The following is a 15512-nucleotide window of genomic DNA, read 5'->3' as shown; positions in this document are numbered from 1 at the left end:
AGAGAGAGAGAGCACGCAGAGGAGACGGCACACGCGCGCGTTCGCTGGCTCGCTCGCTCGCTCGCTCGCTCTCCGACTCGCCTAACATTCCTGCTGCTCTGAAAGCGTTGTTGTCGTCGCTCGAGTGTTCCGCTGCAGTTGGACTCGTTCTACATCCGACAAGTGCCCCGAGTGGCGAGCCGGCCGGCTCGCTCTCGTCGTTGTTATTGTTGTTGCTCTGTGCTTACCGTGTGTTTGCCGTGTGTGTGCGTCGAGTCTGCAGTCGCCTCGTCCAGTCGCTGAGCATGTACGTATTCCCGATTGCGGCGTCTCGCAACGCTACGCTCTCGGAGCGTCGTCTGCGTGGCCGGCGACGACGCTCCGCTACTCCCGTTCGGTTGCCCGCTGGCCAGCCAGGCCGCGCCGACGACTAGTCGAATGTCCACGGCACTCGTGCGAGCGTGCAGCATACGCGCGGACACGGCGCCGCGCGATTTAATCAGCTGTTTCCTCGGCGCGACAACTCGCGCGACATTCCTCGACTGCTGCTTCCCTGCCGTTGAGGCTGCTCCACCTACCCGTAATCTGTACAGGCGCGTAGCAAGCCAACCGGTCGTGCACTCGGCCTCCGACGCGTTCGCCAGTGTTCTGCGACTCTGCGACGTGCGTCCGCACCGATGTAGGTCATCGTCGCCGTTACTCATCGCGGATCCCCAGCGCAACCGCGCACCTCTCTACAGCCTTGAATTTTGGGCGGTCCATCGACGAGGCGAACGAACGCGACCTCGTCGAGGTTCGTCCGCAGGGAACGGGAGCAGCTGCCGGAGCTTCGTCAAAGTCGTCGGTCGAGGCTGGCAGGAGGTTGCGCAACCGGTGGCAGAACAGCTTTTTCGCGGTGGGATCGGTCGGGGGCGGCCGCACTCGCGTTGCGCACGCGAGCAGGGTGACAGCTCGTTTCGGGGGACCGAGGGCCAGTCGGCAACGGCGAGGAATTACGCAACCGAGGAATGTTAGGTCGACTAATACGGCTACGGAGCACTCGTAGGAGCGCGCGCGAGCGGCTCTCGCTCTCTCGGCACACACAGGTTACGAGTAAGAGTATACGGCGGAGCGCGAGAGCAGGCAACGTTGTTGGCGTGGTTAGTAGGCCCCGCAGGCCCGGTAACTTGAATGCCCGGCTAAGCGCTCTGCCGCCAACTATTGTCCGTCTCGGAAACGTGCAGCCGAGAACCAACCACCTCTACTCTGCTCACCTCCGATCTTTCTCGGCTTTGCTCTCTCGCTTGATCTTTGCTTGGCATGCCGGCACGCACAGGCAGCGCCGCTCGGAGGCTCCGTTTTTGCTTTGCACCGGGCGCCTTCGAGGCCTTCATCCCCTGCGACGATGCCGCGCACGGCTACTCGCCAACTTTCCGCGAAAAAAGATGGCTCCGCGAGATTGCCGAGATGTCGAGGACTGCGGGAGGCTCGAGCTATGAATAATGAATCGCGTCAACTTTCGGCCGTCCTCTTTCTATTCTCCTCGAGGCGTTGCACTCTCGGCGGCTGGCGTCGCCCTCGGCGACCGTCACGACCGCACATCCTGTCCACCGGCCGAACATCGGGACCGCCCGAAAGAACGGCGGCGCTCGCTTCCTTTCCTATGCCGGTGGCTCGCAGCAGCACGTACAACGCGGGCCCGCGCACTCCGGGACCATGTGCATCCTGCGCAATTGCGTCGACCGAGCGAGAGGAACGTTGGCCGTGCATCCATTGTTCTCGACAATCTGGCTCGAGCGCGGCTGGCGCTGCGGCTGCTGCTGCCGCCGCCAAGAACAGTTTTTATCGCTATGACTCGCGCTGTTCATGCGTAATATCGAAATAAGGCACGTACGCCACGAAACCCAACGTGAAAGATCGTAAAAGGCAGAAAAGCAAAACACGCAGTGCCAGCGCTGTGTGGCGTTATAAATCGCGTGTGCGCACAAAAAATAGCTGCGAGTGGCTCGCCGAGAGAAGGGGAGAGAAGGGAGAGATAATGTCAACAGGCGTTAGATTTTCGCTGAGCCGAGCGCGGTGGAGCGGCCGCGTGCGCTGAAACCGAGCCGACTCGCAGATTGTCGGCTATCTGCCGAGCACGTGCGCCAGCAGCCGCTGCAGCCGTCGACCGCGGCGCACGTACAGCTTCGCGTTTGCTTCTCGGCGAGCACGGCGGCTTTCCCGCCGAGTCGCTCCTTCTCGCCGCATTCTCGCCGCATTCTCGCCGCATTCTCGCCGCATTCTCGCGTGCGCAGCCGGCCTGCAGCCATCGGGAACGACGAGGGGCTCGACCGTTTTCCGGAGACTGGCGGCATCGCGGCGATGGCTGTCCGTTGGCGAAACTCGCGCGAGGCTTTCCAGTCGACGCGACGATTTCTCTTTCGACTTGCACTCGAGTGGCCGCCGCGCTGCAGTCGCTCCAGACGGCCGGCCGCTGCTGTGCGCTTACCGATCTTCCTTGCGACGGCCAATGGCGCTAGCTCCCCGAAACGGAAGGCCGCCTGCCCGTGGCAAAATATGCAAATTCGCCTGCTACGTAACGGTGCGCCTCGTTTAGCTTCGTCCTCTCCAAGTCACCGGCTCCGCGCTTTCGCGCGTTTCCCCCCTCCTCGTTCGTCTTTCATCTCGCCGCCGTGTTGATCGATCGACGCCTACCGTCCTTACGCGAATTCCTCCGAACGAATTACGCAATCCAATGAGCAGACTTTCCGAGCCTGACGCTTGGCACCGACAGCGGCAGCGTTTATCGCCACAGTAGAGCCAACAGAGAGGAGGCGGTGGTCGCTGCGACGCCGCTACATTCTCGGGATTTGCATCCCCTTGCATTTCTGCGGGCCTACGTCCGCTCGTCGAAACTCCTGCTCGCATCTCGGGCTCGAATCAGCGCGCGCTCGCGAGCGGTTACGCGGCACCTTGGCCCAGCCAAAATACGGAATCTCTCGGGCGCGAACCGAGCCGCGCAGCTTTCCGTGCGGCGAAAGAACGGCTGCTTTTGGATGTATCGCGCTCCGATCTCCTTACCGACCCAAGCCGACCCAAGCCGACCGGAGCCGCCACTCCCCCCGACTCTTTCTCTTTCTGCGCCGTACTCGTTATAAGGCAAGCTCGAGCTGCTGGCCATGTGCGCTTTCGCCTCCCTTTCGGAGAAGCGCTCTCGCTGAGCTCCCGGAACGCCTCGTTCAAATTGACGGACGCTCGAGCTCGGCCTTTCTCGCGCTTTCCACTGGCGGACGATCGGCTTCCACTTCCAATTGCAGCTCTCGCGTGTCCGCTGTCGCGCGAGAGATCGCAACGCAGGGTGGGCGTCAAGGACTCGCGCGCTGCTTATCCCCGCGACCCCGCCAGACGCCATATCTGGCCGCTCGCCGGACACGCACCGATCGCTGAACCCCGCCCCCCTTCTGCGGACTCTTGCTTGCTTGCTTGCTCGCTTGCTTGCTTGCTTGCTTCCTTCCTTCCTTCCGTCCTGCCTTCCTGCCTTCCTGCCTTCCTTCGTCAGCTAGCTCTCGCGAACGACGCCAACTGCGACAGGCCAGAAACGCTCGATCTGGCGTGCCCTCGGCGAGTATGTCTCGACCGACTTCGCCGACGACTGTGCTAATCAGCAAGGGAGGGAAACTGGCGCCAAGACCAGTTTGTTCCGTCGACTCTTCATCGTCCAGACGAGACTTGAGCGAAAAAAAGGCCACGCGAGTCAGCTTTGTTTGCTCGCTCGGGCGCTCTTTCAAGCAAACATGCGACTGTTCCGCAGTTGGAAGACATGTGGAGCCTAGCGTTGAGACTCGTACTGCTGGCGGGGCCTAACAAGCGCGGGCGGACTTTGTAATCCTGTAATCGGTCATCGAGGCTACGGGGAGGGCGCGTTTATGCGCGTTTCCGCTGATTCGACGCATTTATGCCAATAATAATATGAATTTGCCGCGACTGTTGGCGCCCGGCAAGCCATATCCGTCGAATTCCTTCCGTCCTCTCTGCCCATGCGCCCGCGATTTCGCGGCGAAATCTGCACGCTTTTATGTTCGCCGCTGCGAAAAAATCTCGAATAACAGAGTGCGCTTCTTCGAGCGCTCCCCGAGCCTGCATTCCATGCTGCGCGAGAGACACTTTTTATCGATGTTCCATATTGTGCCGATCAGATCGGGCCGCATTTTCAGTGGAGTGTTCTCTGATTTCAGTACTGTTTCCGCTTGCAAATTTGGCCAGCCAGCCAGCTAGCCAGCCAGCCAGCCAGCCAGCCAGCCAGCCAGCCAGCCAGCCAGCCAGCCAGCCAGCCAGCCAGCCAGCCAGCCAGCCAGCCAATCAGTTGACGGTACGTACTGCCTCGATGCATTTTCGATTTGTTGCTGGCTCCGTCGTAGGCCCAGCATGTTCGCTAGTGAAAGAGCGACGCTCCAAGGCTATCCGCGACGTCGACGAGGCGGCTTATTTTCGTATCTTCGAACGTCACTTTCTTTTCGGAATAGCAATTCGATGTTTATTCGAAATGGTTGGGCTTCCTGTCGCGGACTTCCGGTCGCGACCCAATTATCTGCATTGAAAGCAAGAAGCGAGATGCATAATCATAAGCTCAAGCTCGAGGATGTAGGCTAGGAGAGGGGGCGAGGGAAGGGTAAAAATAGGTGGCTACTGGCTTCCACTCGACAAGAGGCAAGAGGCAAGAGGCAAGAGGCAAGACAATGAGTGTCGCGCGCGCTGCAAGTCGGCGAGGAAGCGCGTGGCGTCTCGCGTGTGCAGGCGTCGATTTCACTGCGAAGTGCGTGGGAGAAATGACGAGAGAGCGAGAGAGAAACAAAGAAACCTCATCTTCCTGGCGGGACTAGCGACTGACACTGCTGGCAGCACGCGTCGCGAATCATAGAGTGAGGCAGGCGGACGCGCCCGCGCCGCACGGCCAAGCAGAGCTTGTTTACGACGCGAACTCATCGGGGCTAGTACAGTACAGTACAGTGCAGTATAGCACAGTACAGTACAGCGCAGCATAGCGCAGCACAGCGCAGCGCAGTACGGCACGGCGCGGCACGGCGCGGCACGACACGGCACGGAGAACGGCCGGCTTTAGATAAGCGACGCCACCTTTCTTTAGCCAAGCGTCGAGCAACAAGGCGGAATGAGCACGGGCGGTTTCAGCAGGCGAAACGAGTAGTTGCATCGCGGTGTTGCTGCTGCTGGCCGTTTGCAGCTACCAATTGGCGTTAGACTCACGTGCGCAACGGACAGAGGAAGCAGACTCTGACGTAGGTGGGTTCTCGTGGTCGGCGCTGAATCGCCCACGCATACTATATGCCGAGTGGGTGCCGACTACCTTTCTCTCGTGGCAGCTGACATCATCGCGCGCTTTCGTCGTCGGCCGCAGTCAGCTGTCCGAGGAGACTTAGATGGAGCGAAAGAGCCTCCGCGGCTTTCCCGATCGCCAGCTCGGCCGTGTTTTTCCGTTGCGACACGCACGCGCACGCGCGCTCGCCAACCAAGCCATAAGCTAGACAAAAAGAGCTCGATCCTCGTTACAGATGTACCGAGTCGATCGGAGCTCGCTGCTTTCGGCCTCGAACCGTCGAATCGCGCTGATCGGTCATTCGTGGCGACTTGGGCGACTTGCAGCGACGCCGCAAAAGGCTCGAGAGCGAGCTGGCGACAGAAGCGCGTTGCAAGCGAAATCGCAGGCTCCCGGCGGCGCTCGCTTTCCGCTTATCGCGCTCGGCCCCGAGTTGCCGAGCTGCCAGTTGGCCGGCCACATTTCCTGCCAGCCTTATTTTTGCACGCCGCCTTATCTATCGCGCGACGTATCGATCTGTTTGGGGACAGGGACGCAAATATTTGCTGAAAAAAGCAGCGACGAAAATCAACAGAAAAACGTAAATGGCCGCAGTCGCTCGCTCTCTTTTCTAATCGTTAGCGCTTGGGCAAAGAGCAGGCGCACGGATAACAAGCCGACGTTATACTCCGTCGTCCCTCGACGAGCCGGCGAGCTTTCTCCGCGAGTCGCAGCCACCCGATCGGCCCAGCGGCGCCGCGCTAATATTTCTCCGCAACTCGAGCTCCTGTCGATCGCTGCCCTTGTCCCCAATTACGACTGTACACGCCAGATTATTTTCGAGGCTTCGAGTCCATCCTCTCCACTCCGGCACGAAATGTCGCAGTGTCCTGGGCAATCGCAACGATACCTTTGATTTATGGGCCTTTCAGCGGAGACGCCGTACGGCTATCCATGATCATAATCGGCTACGGACGCGGCCGGCAGAGGCTAGCATTGGTAATGCGGGCGGAGCGAATAGCGTCAGAGCGCATCTTGGCTCGGTCGCGTTGTGCTGCACTCACGGCACGTGCGATCTTGGTAATTAAAACAAACAAGACTGTGGCGATCCTTGGTCGGACTCGCGCACGCGAGAGAGTGGGCAAAAAGCGGTGGAGCAAGAACAAGCGGGCAGGCGAGCGCGCGAGCAGAAGGGGAGGGGACACGTCCTTCTTTGCCGCGCACGTCGACGGACGTTTGCGGCCGGCTTTTCGCGTATCGCTATCGACTCGTTTTCTTCGGATTTTCACCTGCGCCTACGCCAACTCGCTTATAAAGTGGAGGCGAGTACCGCGCTATCTGTCGCCTTGGTTCTTCCATTGTAGCGCGCTCCTCGAATTATTAAAACAAGTAGAACGAGCCCGAGAAACAGAGGAGGCAGGGAGTGAAACAACACGGGGAGACAGGCCGAAGGAATGCCTACGCGGCTCGCGAGGGAGAGAAAGAGAGAGAAAAGACGAGAGCTGAACGCCGTCCTTTCGTGGGTTCTTGTCCTCTTGTCCTCTTGTCCGCTCAATAGCCCAGATGGAAAAACACCTATAGACATGACTTGGAATTCCTCGTAGTCGGGTGGATTGGAGTGGGATGGATCAGCCGTCAGTCTTGAGTTTCGGATTAATCCAGGCAGCGAGATTTGCCGCTCAGATCAATCACTGGAGGAATCAACTAATTAATGAATAATTGCGAAAACTTGCGTTTTCGCCGTAATCAAAGGACTCGAGACGGATTTGACGATGTTGCAATATTCACGGTGCTTCTCGGCCGTACAGAGGCGGATGCGCGGCGCTAAAGAAAATTCGAGCGCCAATTGGAGCGACTACCAGACATCCGCTCGGATCTGCACTGCTGTGGCAAGCTGTTAACTAAACTGTCGGTAATGGCTTGGCCGCTGCGATCATTGCTGCTTAAATCCGGGCTGCGCCTCTTCGACTTGTCGTTCGTTCTCGCCGTTTCGTTTTCGCCGGATTTCCCGGGAATCGACCACTGCCATTGGCTGCTGGCACTCATTTGCCGTGGGATGCCGTGCTCCGCCTCGTGCCGATGCCGAGACGCCGAGTTTTTCTTCTCCGGATTCCGCTCGCCCGCCACTGGCGGCCTCTTCTTTGGCCGGCGCGTCGGCACTTTCAGTCCGTAATCGATCAAAGTACCGTCCTTCTTCTTTTCCAGAGGTTTCAGCGGCTCCGACACTCTTTTCACGCGGTACTCCTGATCGATCAAGCCGCTGGCCGCCTGGCTTAGCCGCCATCTACCTGCTTCCGGACTAGCATTCGTATTCTTTTCATTGGACTCGTTGATTGGTTCGCGAACGACATCATTTGAAACGGCTGGCTGCACCACCCCCTCGATTTGCCGCTCGATCGTCTTACTCGAGCTTGCACTTTTATCGCTCGATCTCCCATTGGTCGACCTTCCTTCACCCCTTTCCATCTGCTTTCCATCGTCGTTCGTCGGCTTATCCGAGCCTTTTCTTCTCCGTTCGTTTCGATACCTCTCGAGCTCTTCTTTGATAAATTGCTTAGTTTTCGAAAGATTGGCCAGCTTCTGCCACTGATTTAATTTTGGATTGCGTTGCGAAGGCGGAGCTTCTTCTTTCCTCTTTGCTGTTTGACATTTCTTTGGGTTTAACATTTCTTCGTTGTAAGTCACGTGGATTTGCGGATCCGAGTAAGAAGCGCGCTTGGAGTTTATTGGTGCGTCCGTGGCTACGATGCGCAATTGGCATTGATTGTTGTTTGCAGTTGAATCCGACAGGTCCAAGTCGGCAACAACGTCGCGTAGACCTTTTACTTTGTGGTCTGCGATGTCTGTTCCTCGTGCGTGATTTCGCTCCGCGTTATTGTGATTTCTCTGTTGGTTGCGTCTCTCCCTCGGATCGGAAATAACATGAGAATTATTTGGGATCCAAGCGCCTCCCACGAGCACGCTCCTTGCAGATTGATCGTAGGCATCGCTCGTGTTTTCTTCCAAGCCCAAGCCGTCTGCATCGGTAATTTTAGTAAGGTAGCGACGGTGTTGCGATGCACTTTTTATCGCCGTCAATTTCTCCTTGGTTTCACTTTTCGAAAGATCGTTCGTCAGCGCGTGGCTCAGCTGCTTGTTGTTCGGCTTCGCCGCTGTCCAAACACCAGCACGCTTTGTTTTTTTCAAAATCTTGGCACTTTTTTGAAAGGCGCTCAAAGCCGAGACTAGCGACTCCACGGGCAACCTACTGAGCAGACCTGGTGACAATCCTTTACGCATGGATTTGGGATTTCGTTTATCCATTGCCTTACTGTACTTGGCAATAAGTTTGGCATAATTTCGAGGCTCTGAGATGAGCACCAGTTGTTCAATTCGCTTCTCGTTCTCATAAGGCACTGCAGCTTTCGAAGCCCTTTTTCCGTCGTCGCTGTTCTTATTACCGCGGGCAACGATTCCGCGTCCAACGCGAGCCGTCGACGCGTTTCGAATGCTAGGCTTTGCGCGCAACGACGTCTAGAACACAGATTTTGTTTACTCGCACACGATGAATTTGAAACGTCAAATTGCCAAATTAGAAGTAAGAGTTTCTCTACCTGTCCGTGTCCGGGAACATTCTGGCAAGGCGAAGGCCGGCTATTCGGAAGGTTTACTCGAAGAATGTCGGAGCCACGTCGAAAGATGCTTCGAGCGCTAGTTTGGTAGCCGGAAGAAACGGCGCTGATTGCATCTACGGAAGTAGACAATTGGTATTCGGCTGCGCTCGCGCTGCTCTCAGGAATACCTTTGGAGGTTGTGTTAGCTGTTGAACTTACTGAACGGTGCTGCGAGTCGAGGGAGCGAACGAACGACCTTCTTCAACTGGTTCATCGTGCATTTAGCAACTCTTTAATGATTTAATGACTTAGTGATTTGCGATGGGAGATTTGAAATCGAAAAACAGGTCGGGCCACGAAACCCAGGAGCGAAGACGTCGAATTTAGGATGGAACTAACAGAACTTGTCAGTCGACTGAAGTTTGCAACAATCGATTGTTAATAACTGCGTCGGCCACTCGACCGACGTCGGCGACCAGCCGAACTTGCAATCGGCGTCCGGAGTGGCGATAAGAGCAGAGAAGAGCGGCACGAGCTCGCGCAAATCATAGAGGACGCATCGGAGGGCCGTTGCGCGAGAGGAGGAGGGTAGCGGGTATCGGGCCCCGGTCACGATCGGCAATCGTGCACTCGACTTCATGCCGAACAGGTCCGATCGTGTAGCTCGTAGCTTTTCGATAGCCATCCTCGCACATTCGGCCTGCTCCCCTTCTTCGGCTCTTTTATTCGACTCGGCTCGTTCGAGTTTTGCTCTGTGCGCGCGTTATAAATGTCGCTGTCGGCATACACGCGCAGCGCTCCGAGCTCCTTTCTCCTCGTGCGGCTCGTCCCGGAGATGGAGATTTTGCCTCGCGGGCGCCAGTCACGAGCTTCTTTATCGCGATGCCGCTGCAACGCGGCCCGCTGCCCCCCCTCCCTCTCGTGAGCCCACCGTGGCTTTCTTTCGGCCGCGCGTTCTCGCCGCTCGCCGAACAATCAAACGCACGTGCAGATTTAATTATAAATCGAAGCACCTCGTGCAAATCATCAGGCCACCTCACCTGGCTGCTTTCCTCCATGAAACCGAGTCGGCTGCATACGGCTATTCGGCCATTTCTCAACTGGCTAGTCGTGACAGACGTGCCTTGTCCGAATGCAAAGAGAACTAGCTGCTCTGCTCGGGGTTGCTTTGCAGAAAGAGCAAAAGAGCACAGAGAATTGGCGGTGCAGGCCGCGAGCAAGCTTGCGTCGATTGCCGAGAAGGAGTCATCGAGCTGCGAGCGCGCTGGGGCTGCCTGCCTGCGGCGAATTCCGAGCGAATCGTCGGCTGCGCAGGGGACACAACGACGGACAAGCATCCTTCTTAGAGATTCGAATCTACCGGCGAGAATGTCAAGTGCGCCGGCAATCGAGCGAAGGCGGTAGCGCTAGCCGGAAAATCGGGGCCCGCGACGGATTCAGGATCCAGCTGCGCGGCATTGTCCGAGCAATCGCTAATTGCGAGTTGTCGAGCTGCTAATTGGCTGCGACGCTAAGCTGAATAGAGTGGGCGCAGAGTGCGGCGCCTCGGCGAGATAGCGTGAGCGCGGCTCGACACCGCAGCCGCAGCCGCAGCCGCAGCCGCAGCCTCAGCCTCAGCGGAATGCGTAAAGTAGTAAACCGGTTGCTGATTTTTGAGAACGGACGAGTCGGCGATCGATCAGTTCTCGGTGCTGCAGTTTGCACTTGGCGCAGAGCCCTCGGGGGCCACGGCGTGCTCGGCCGGCCGGCCCGCTCTCCCGGTCCACTCGTCGGATTAATCTCGACTCGAACAGCCACTTTTATCCGGGCTGCCCATCGCGTCCCGGAGCAGCGGACTGCTCAACTCTGACCAGCGCGGCTCGTGCGCATGTTGCGCTTTCGCGCCAGGCTGCTCGTCGCTCTCGCGGCAACACCTGTCGCCGGGCGCGCGCGCCATTGTCTCGCCCGGCTCCCTTCTCTCTCGTCGACGGGTCCTACGGCCCGTGTCCGGCCGCTGTCGTTGCCGTTGTCGCTGCCATTGTCGGCAGCGCCAGCGCCACATTCCTGTCCCCTGCGACGATCGTCTCTTGCCGCCGTCGATGGATCGTCCGTGTTGACGCTGGTCGGTTTGTTTTCAGGAAAGAGCAGCGCTCGGCGCGAGAATGGTCGAGTCGCGGTGAAGCATAGGGCGGAGTCGGCAGAGCGATGGCCAGGAGGCTGCAGGAGCCGCTGGTCAGGAGGTCGAGGACTTGGAGCGCGAGCTCGTGAGTCGACCGAGTGGGCAGACTGGAAGCGCAGATGGGCATGAAACCAACATGTTCGAGCTGCAACTCAAACTCGATACACTGCTCCGCCACACGAACGCCGCCGTAAGCTTTAGCTGCTCGCTGCTCGTTCTCGCGGTGGTCCTGCTGTCGAGCGCCAGCCATGTCCAGGCCGACCTCAACTCCGAGTTTGTCAAGGGCAAAAGTAAGTTTTGGAGATCTCCCAACAGGTTTGACTTTATTTCAATGTACATTTATTAAGCTAGTCTACTTTGGGAACATCGGCGTGAGTCAAGCGTGCGCAATTACGTATTGTTTGCTTCCGATCCAATTAACGGCTGCAATTCGTCCGAGACTTACTCGACGCTCGACGGAAAGCAGCTCGGACCATGAGAAAGCCACGACTGAGGTTTGTGGCCTTCTTCTTTGTATTGTCGATGTTGGTCAAGCTACGCAACACGACGGCACTGAGCCCCGGAGAAGGGGATAAGGGGCAAAGGGGCGAAGAGGAGAAGGGAGCCAAAGGATTTTTCCTGCGGGTACCTCACGTTGCTCGCACGCATCATAATAATACGTATTCACACGCGCGGGGACGTGGGTGGTTCTTTTCTCAAAAGCTGAACTCTCCTCCTCGCTCGCTCATTTTCTTCTTCTCTCTTTCAGCCGTGACGATCGTTGCTCGTTGCGTCGTCGCTTCTGACACTTTGGCCTTTAGAAAGTCAGCTCGGCTTATACCGAGCGTACGCGAACGACTTGTCTGTCGCAATAAGTTGGGGACCTACTGCAGTCTACTCCGATGTCGATCTAGCGTATTTGTATCGTGTTTGTGGGCCGATACCAGTGGCTGCAAGTGCACCAAGCTTTTCAGTGCACCAAGATTTTCAGCTCGGTTGGACTGAAGGAGCACGCGAGAGAGAGAGAGAGAGAGCACAAGTGGCGCGACTGCTGGCAAACGACGAGCAGCACTCGCCACTCGGACTCAGGCCTGAACGACAGTTCGTTCCAACTTACCGTTTGCCACTCCCATGGTGCCCAGCTGCTTTGCACACTTGCATCACTTGCGCTACAACTGCCAGTGCACGTGCTCGTATTTCGTTGACTCTAGGAGGCATAAGCTTCCATTGATTGACTTTAAGCGCGGCACCTGTTAATTTACCTTTTGAAAGCTATGGGAACGTTTTTTTCAAATGCTATTTGCATAAGCTGTGCGCGAATGATGCCTCGAGCTAGATCGTACAATGGCCGAATGACCGCTGAACTGTACATCGGCGAAATCGTCTTGGTCTGCAGGTCGCGAATGCTCGAGAATAAAATTTGCCGTTGTAAGTTCAACGTCAAGTTATCGGATGACGTTAATCAAGCGGCTGTAAGCCGAGCGAAGAATCGCAAGGCTAGCGCGCCCAAACTAATAGGAGTGGCTCAAGGAACTCCTTATCTCAGTCGCAGTACGCGCTTTGAGCCACGCCGAAATCTCTTGGTGAAAATCCAGCTCCCAACGCGAGCCAAGGGACTCGAAGCCTGCCACCTGGCGAAGTTGGTCTGCCGGCTTGCTGCCAGCCGTGTCGAGGACATTGACGGAAGAACCTCGTCGAGCAGTCTCGTCGATTGGGGTGCTCTGGGCGAGCGCTGCGTCAGAATCCGGGAATCTATTGCGGAAAGCAGCTTCGGGCTGCCTCTGATTAGCGCTCGCACGCGAGTTACTTTATTACCGACCATCCATCGATCCGCAGCCCGGACCTTTTTGCGGCGACAGTTGCAAAAACACACAGCCGACCGCTAGGATCGTGGATGCTCGCGCTCGCGTTGCCGGGCAGACGGACGAGGCGCCAAGCCGATTCTTCGCAGCTGTAATTAATTGTGCAGGACTCAGCGGAGCGCGAACGGGTCGATCGATCCACCGCCAGCCGTAACGAGACCGAGTCGACTTTTCAATTAGGCTGAAAACAACCGTGACCGATCGCGCCTTGGGTGGCACGCCGCGCGCGCGTGACTGTCGCATAGGCCGGCCATTTATTGCGCCTAAACCGTCGACGAAAAAGCGCCGTTCCGTCCACACCTAGCCTGCACGACTAATCTCGGCTGATCCCACAACTTTATCGCGCGTCCTGCGCTCGGCCTGCTATTCACACCTATGGACGCGCCTTTATCTCTGCGCTGTGTGCTCGCCGCGCCTACTTATCTCTCTCTCTCTCTCTCTCTCTCTCTCTCTCTCTCTCTCTCTCTCTCTCTCTCTCTCTCTCTCTCTCTCTCTCTCTCGCTGTTTCACCGACTTATCGAAAGCTTTATCGGACTGTTTGCTCTGGCATTCTTTCCTGGCGTACTCGCGGCTACTTGCTCGTTTCTCGCTTTGCACGCCAATACCATATTCCACGGAGATCCACTTTTTTGGCCCTCGGTTGCCATCGCTGACCCTTTGCGCGCGGAGTAAGATGACGCACGCGACGCGCTGTAGAGCAACGTAGCTCTTGAACGAAAGCAGCTCGCAAGATTGGCCAGTTGCGTTGGAATCGCTGGAATACAATCCCTTTTAATTGATAGCTCGGTCGAAAGGGGACAATAGTCACGTGCGCGAGGTCCACGCATCTTCGCTGGTCTAGCAGCGATACAACTGAACAGTAGAGAGTCATGATTGGCCTTCAGGAATCCTTCCATTGCGGCAGTCGACCGATGGATTTGACCGATTCTCCGACGCATGTCTGCGTAATCTGGCCATTATGCAGCATTGTCTACGCGGTCTACGGTGTAGATCGCCACTTTCATTATGCATCGCCGGTGGTAGCTTGCTTGCTTCTGCAAGGTGAGAGACGCCAAGGAAAGAATGAGTTTAGCCGGCGACAGCGAGTCGATATTTTTCTCACGCCGCGCCGGCGCGGCTCAATCGACAGCTGGCCTCTTCCGGATTGCTGAGAATTTGAGAATCTGAGAATCGTATACTCCCTCGTCTCGCTTTTGTGCACGGGCTTTTCGTTTCTTCCGTTTTTCAACAAGTCGGCGGCAAGAGATCGCGAGCAGTTTCGAAAGCCCATTGCTGATTGGTTTTGCAAATGAAAGTTTTCGACGGGTGTTCCGTTGCTCGCGGACGACAAATGCAAAAAGTTAATCGCATGAAAGCACGCGCCCACGTGGGAACGAGCCGAGCAATGTCTCGGGCGCATGCTTCTTCTTTGGAATAAAGCTGAGAAAAAGGAGAAGCAGAAGAAGGAGCGCTCGAACGCGCACGCTTGCGGGCTTGATCGTGCCGTGATTCCGCGATCGTTCGGCCGCGCACCGCCAGCAGCAGCAGCACCACCACCACCACCACCACCAGCAGCAGCAGCAGCAGCAGCAGCAGCAGCAGCAGCTCGGTCGATTCCGATTTCAGCGAAGCTTCCGATGGACTTTGCTCGCTTGCGCTCCAATCGGTCGATCGACGGGTCATCCCCGACTCGGAAGCTGCCACGCCACTCGTCTCGAGGGCCAGCGAGCCGTGGACCGTTTGAGCGTTTACGTGGAAAAGCCAGCGGCGGCGAACGTCTGGCGGAACAGGGCCTTTCGCCTATGGCTATCGATGGACTAGACGGACAATAGGGCCAAGCTCGACAAAAGGCGGCTTTCGCTGTTGCCTCTTTTCTTTCTCTCTTTTCGCGTTCGCGCCTGCGCAGCTGGTGCGCCCGAGGAGCAGCGGCAGCGCTTAACGAGATTCTTACCAAGTTCTTCGGCTGCATTCCTGCTTTCGTTCCTTCGGTCGGCTTGGCTGCACTCTTCTCCACTCCGCCTCTCTCTTCTCATTTCTTATCGAGATCATTAAGTCCGATAGCCCAACGTCGTGCGGTTTTTCCCTCGGCAATTTCACACGTGCAACGATGCGCGCCGTCACTCTTCAGCTTTATCCTCGCAGCATCATTCGCCAAGTCATTTCTATTAATTCGTTGATAAGCTCTGCGAAGTGCTCCTAGCGCGATCCATAGCGAGGCAACGCGAGCTAATTGCACTCGGCTCTCGCTCGAAATTCATCTACATTCATGAAGTCGGCCAATTTGCAGGCAGACAGCGAGGAGCTGAATAGCAATGATGTTTCGAGCGCCGATTGCGCGTAGAGGTGAATTTTGAAAAGGCCGGCTTTGGAGACTGGAATAATGGAGCCGAGCAGAGAGAACAGAACGTGTGCATTCAATTTTCTTGTCCGCGTAATCGCTGGGTCGGTCCGTCAATTTACACCCACGAGGAGGCGAGCGAGGCGACGCAAAACGACGAAGGACGGCCTTGGGGTTGCGCTTTATAATCGCGCGCGCCGCCCTTATACGCGAGCGCTTGCGGCAGCTCGAGCGAGCCAAACGGTCAATTGCCTTTCTCGATTTGAGAGCGCTTTTAAACCTTTGGGATCGCCTCTAGTCCTCTCTCCCGCCGCGTCTCATCAGCTCAACCATTCCGAGTCGAGTCGAATTATAT

The 15512-nt window shown here is 57.0% G+C and overlaps 1 protein-coding gene across 6 annotated transcripts in view; it reads left to right on the top strand.

The window, feature by feature from the left end:
• The window catches only part of LOC131664818 (epidermal growth factor receptor), a 63028-nt gene that overhangs the window by 37087 nt on the left and 10429 nt on the right, over nucleotides 1–15512 (top strand). For 3 of the 6 annotated variants that reach the window (XM_058936214.1, XM_058936215.1, XM_058936213.1), the window contains exons 2-3: nucleotides 4173–4306; nucleotides 10959–11289. The exons of 2 other annotated variants lie outside the window; for them this stretch is intronic. In XM_058936214.1, the coding sequence (XP_058792197.1) occupies nucleotides 11136–11289 (154 nt within the window). In that variant the 5' untranslated portion in view covers nucleotides 4173–4306; nucleotides 10959–11135. Of the gene's footprint in view, nucleotides 1–10; nucleotides 287–4172; nucleotides 4307–10958; nucleotides 11290–15512 lie in introns of those variants that run through there. One more of the 6 variants, XM_058936212.1, reaches the window with a different exon arrangement.

This window comes from Phymastichus coffea, unplaced genomic scaffold, assembly GCF_024137745.1.
Source record: "Phymastichus coffea isolate CEN01 unplaced genomic scaffold, Cenicafe_Pcof_1.1 PCOF00045, whole genome shotgun sequence".
Classification (NCBI taxonomy): domain Eukaryota; kingdom Metazoa; phylum Arthropoda; class Insecta; order Hymenoptera; family Eulophidae; genus Phymastichus; species Phymastichus coffea.
Note: the sequence above shows the minus strand (reverse complement) of the source record. Positions and strands in the feature narration are given on the sequence as shown.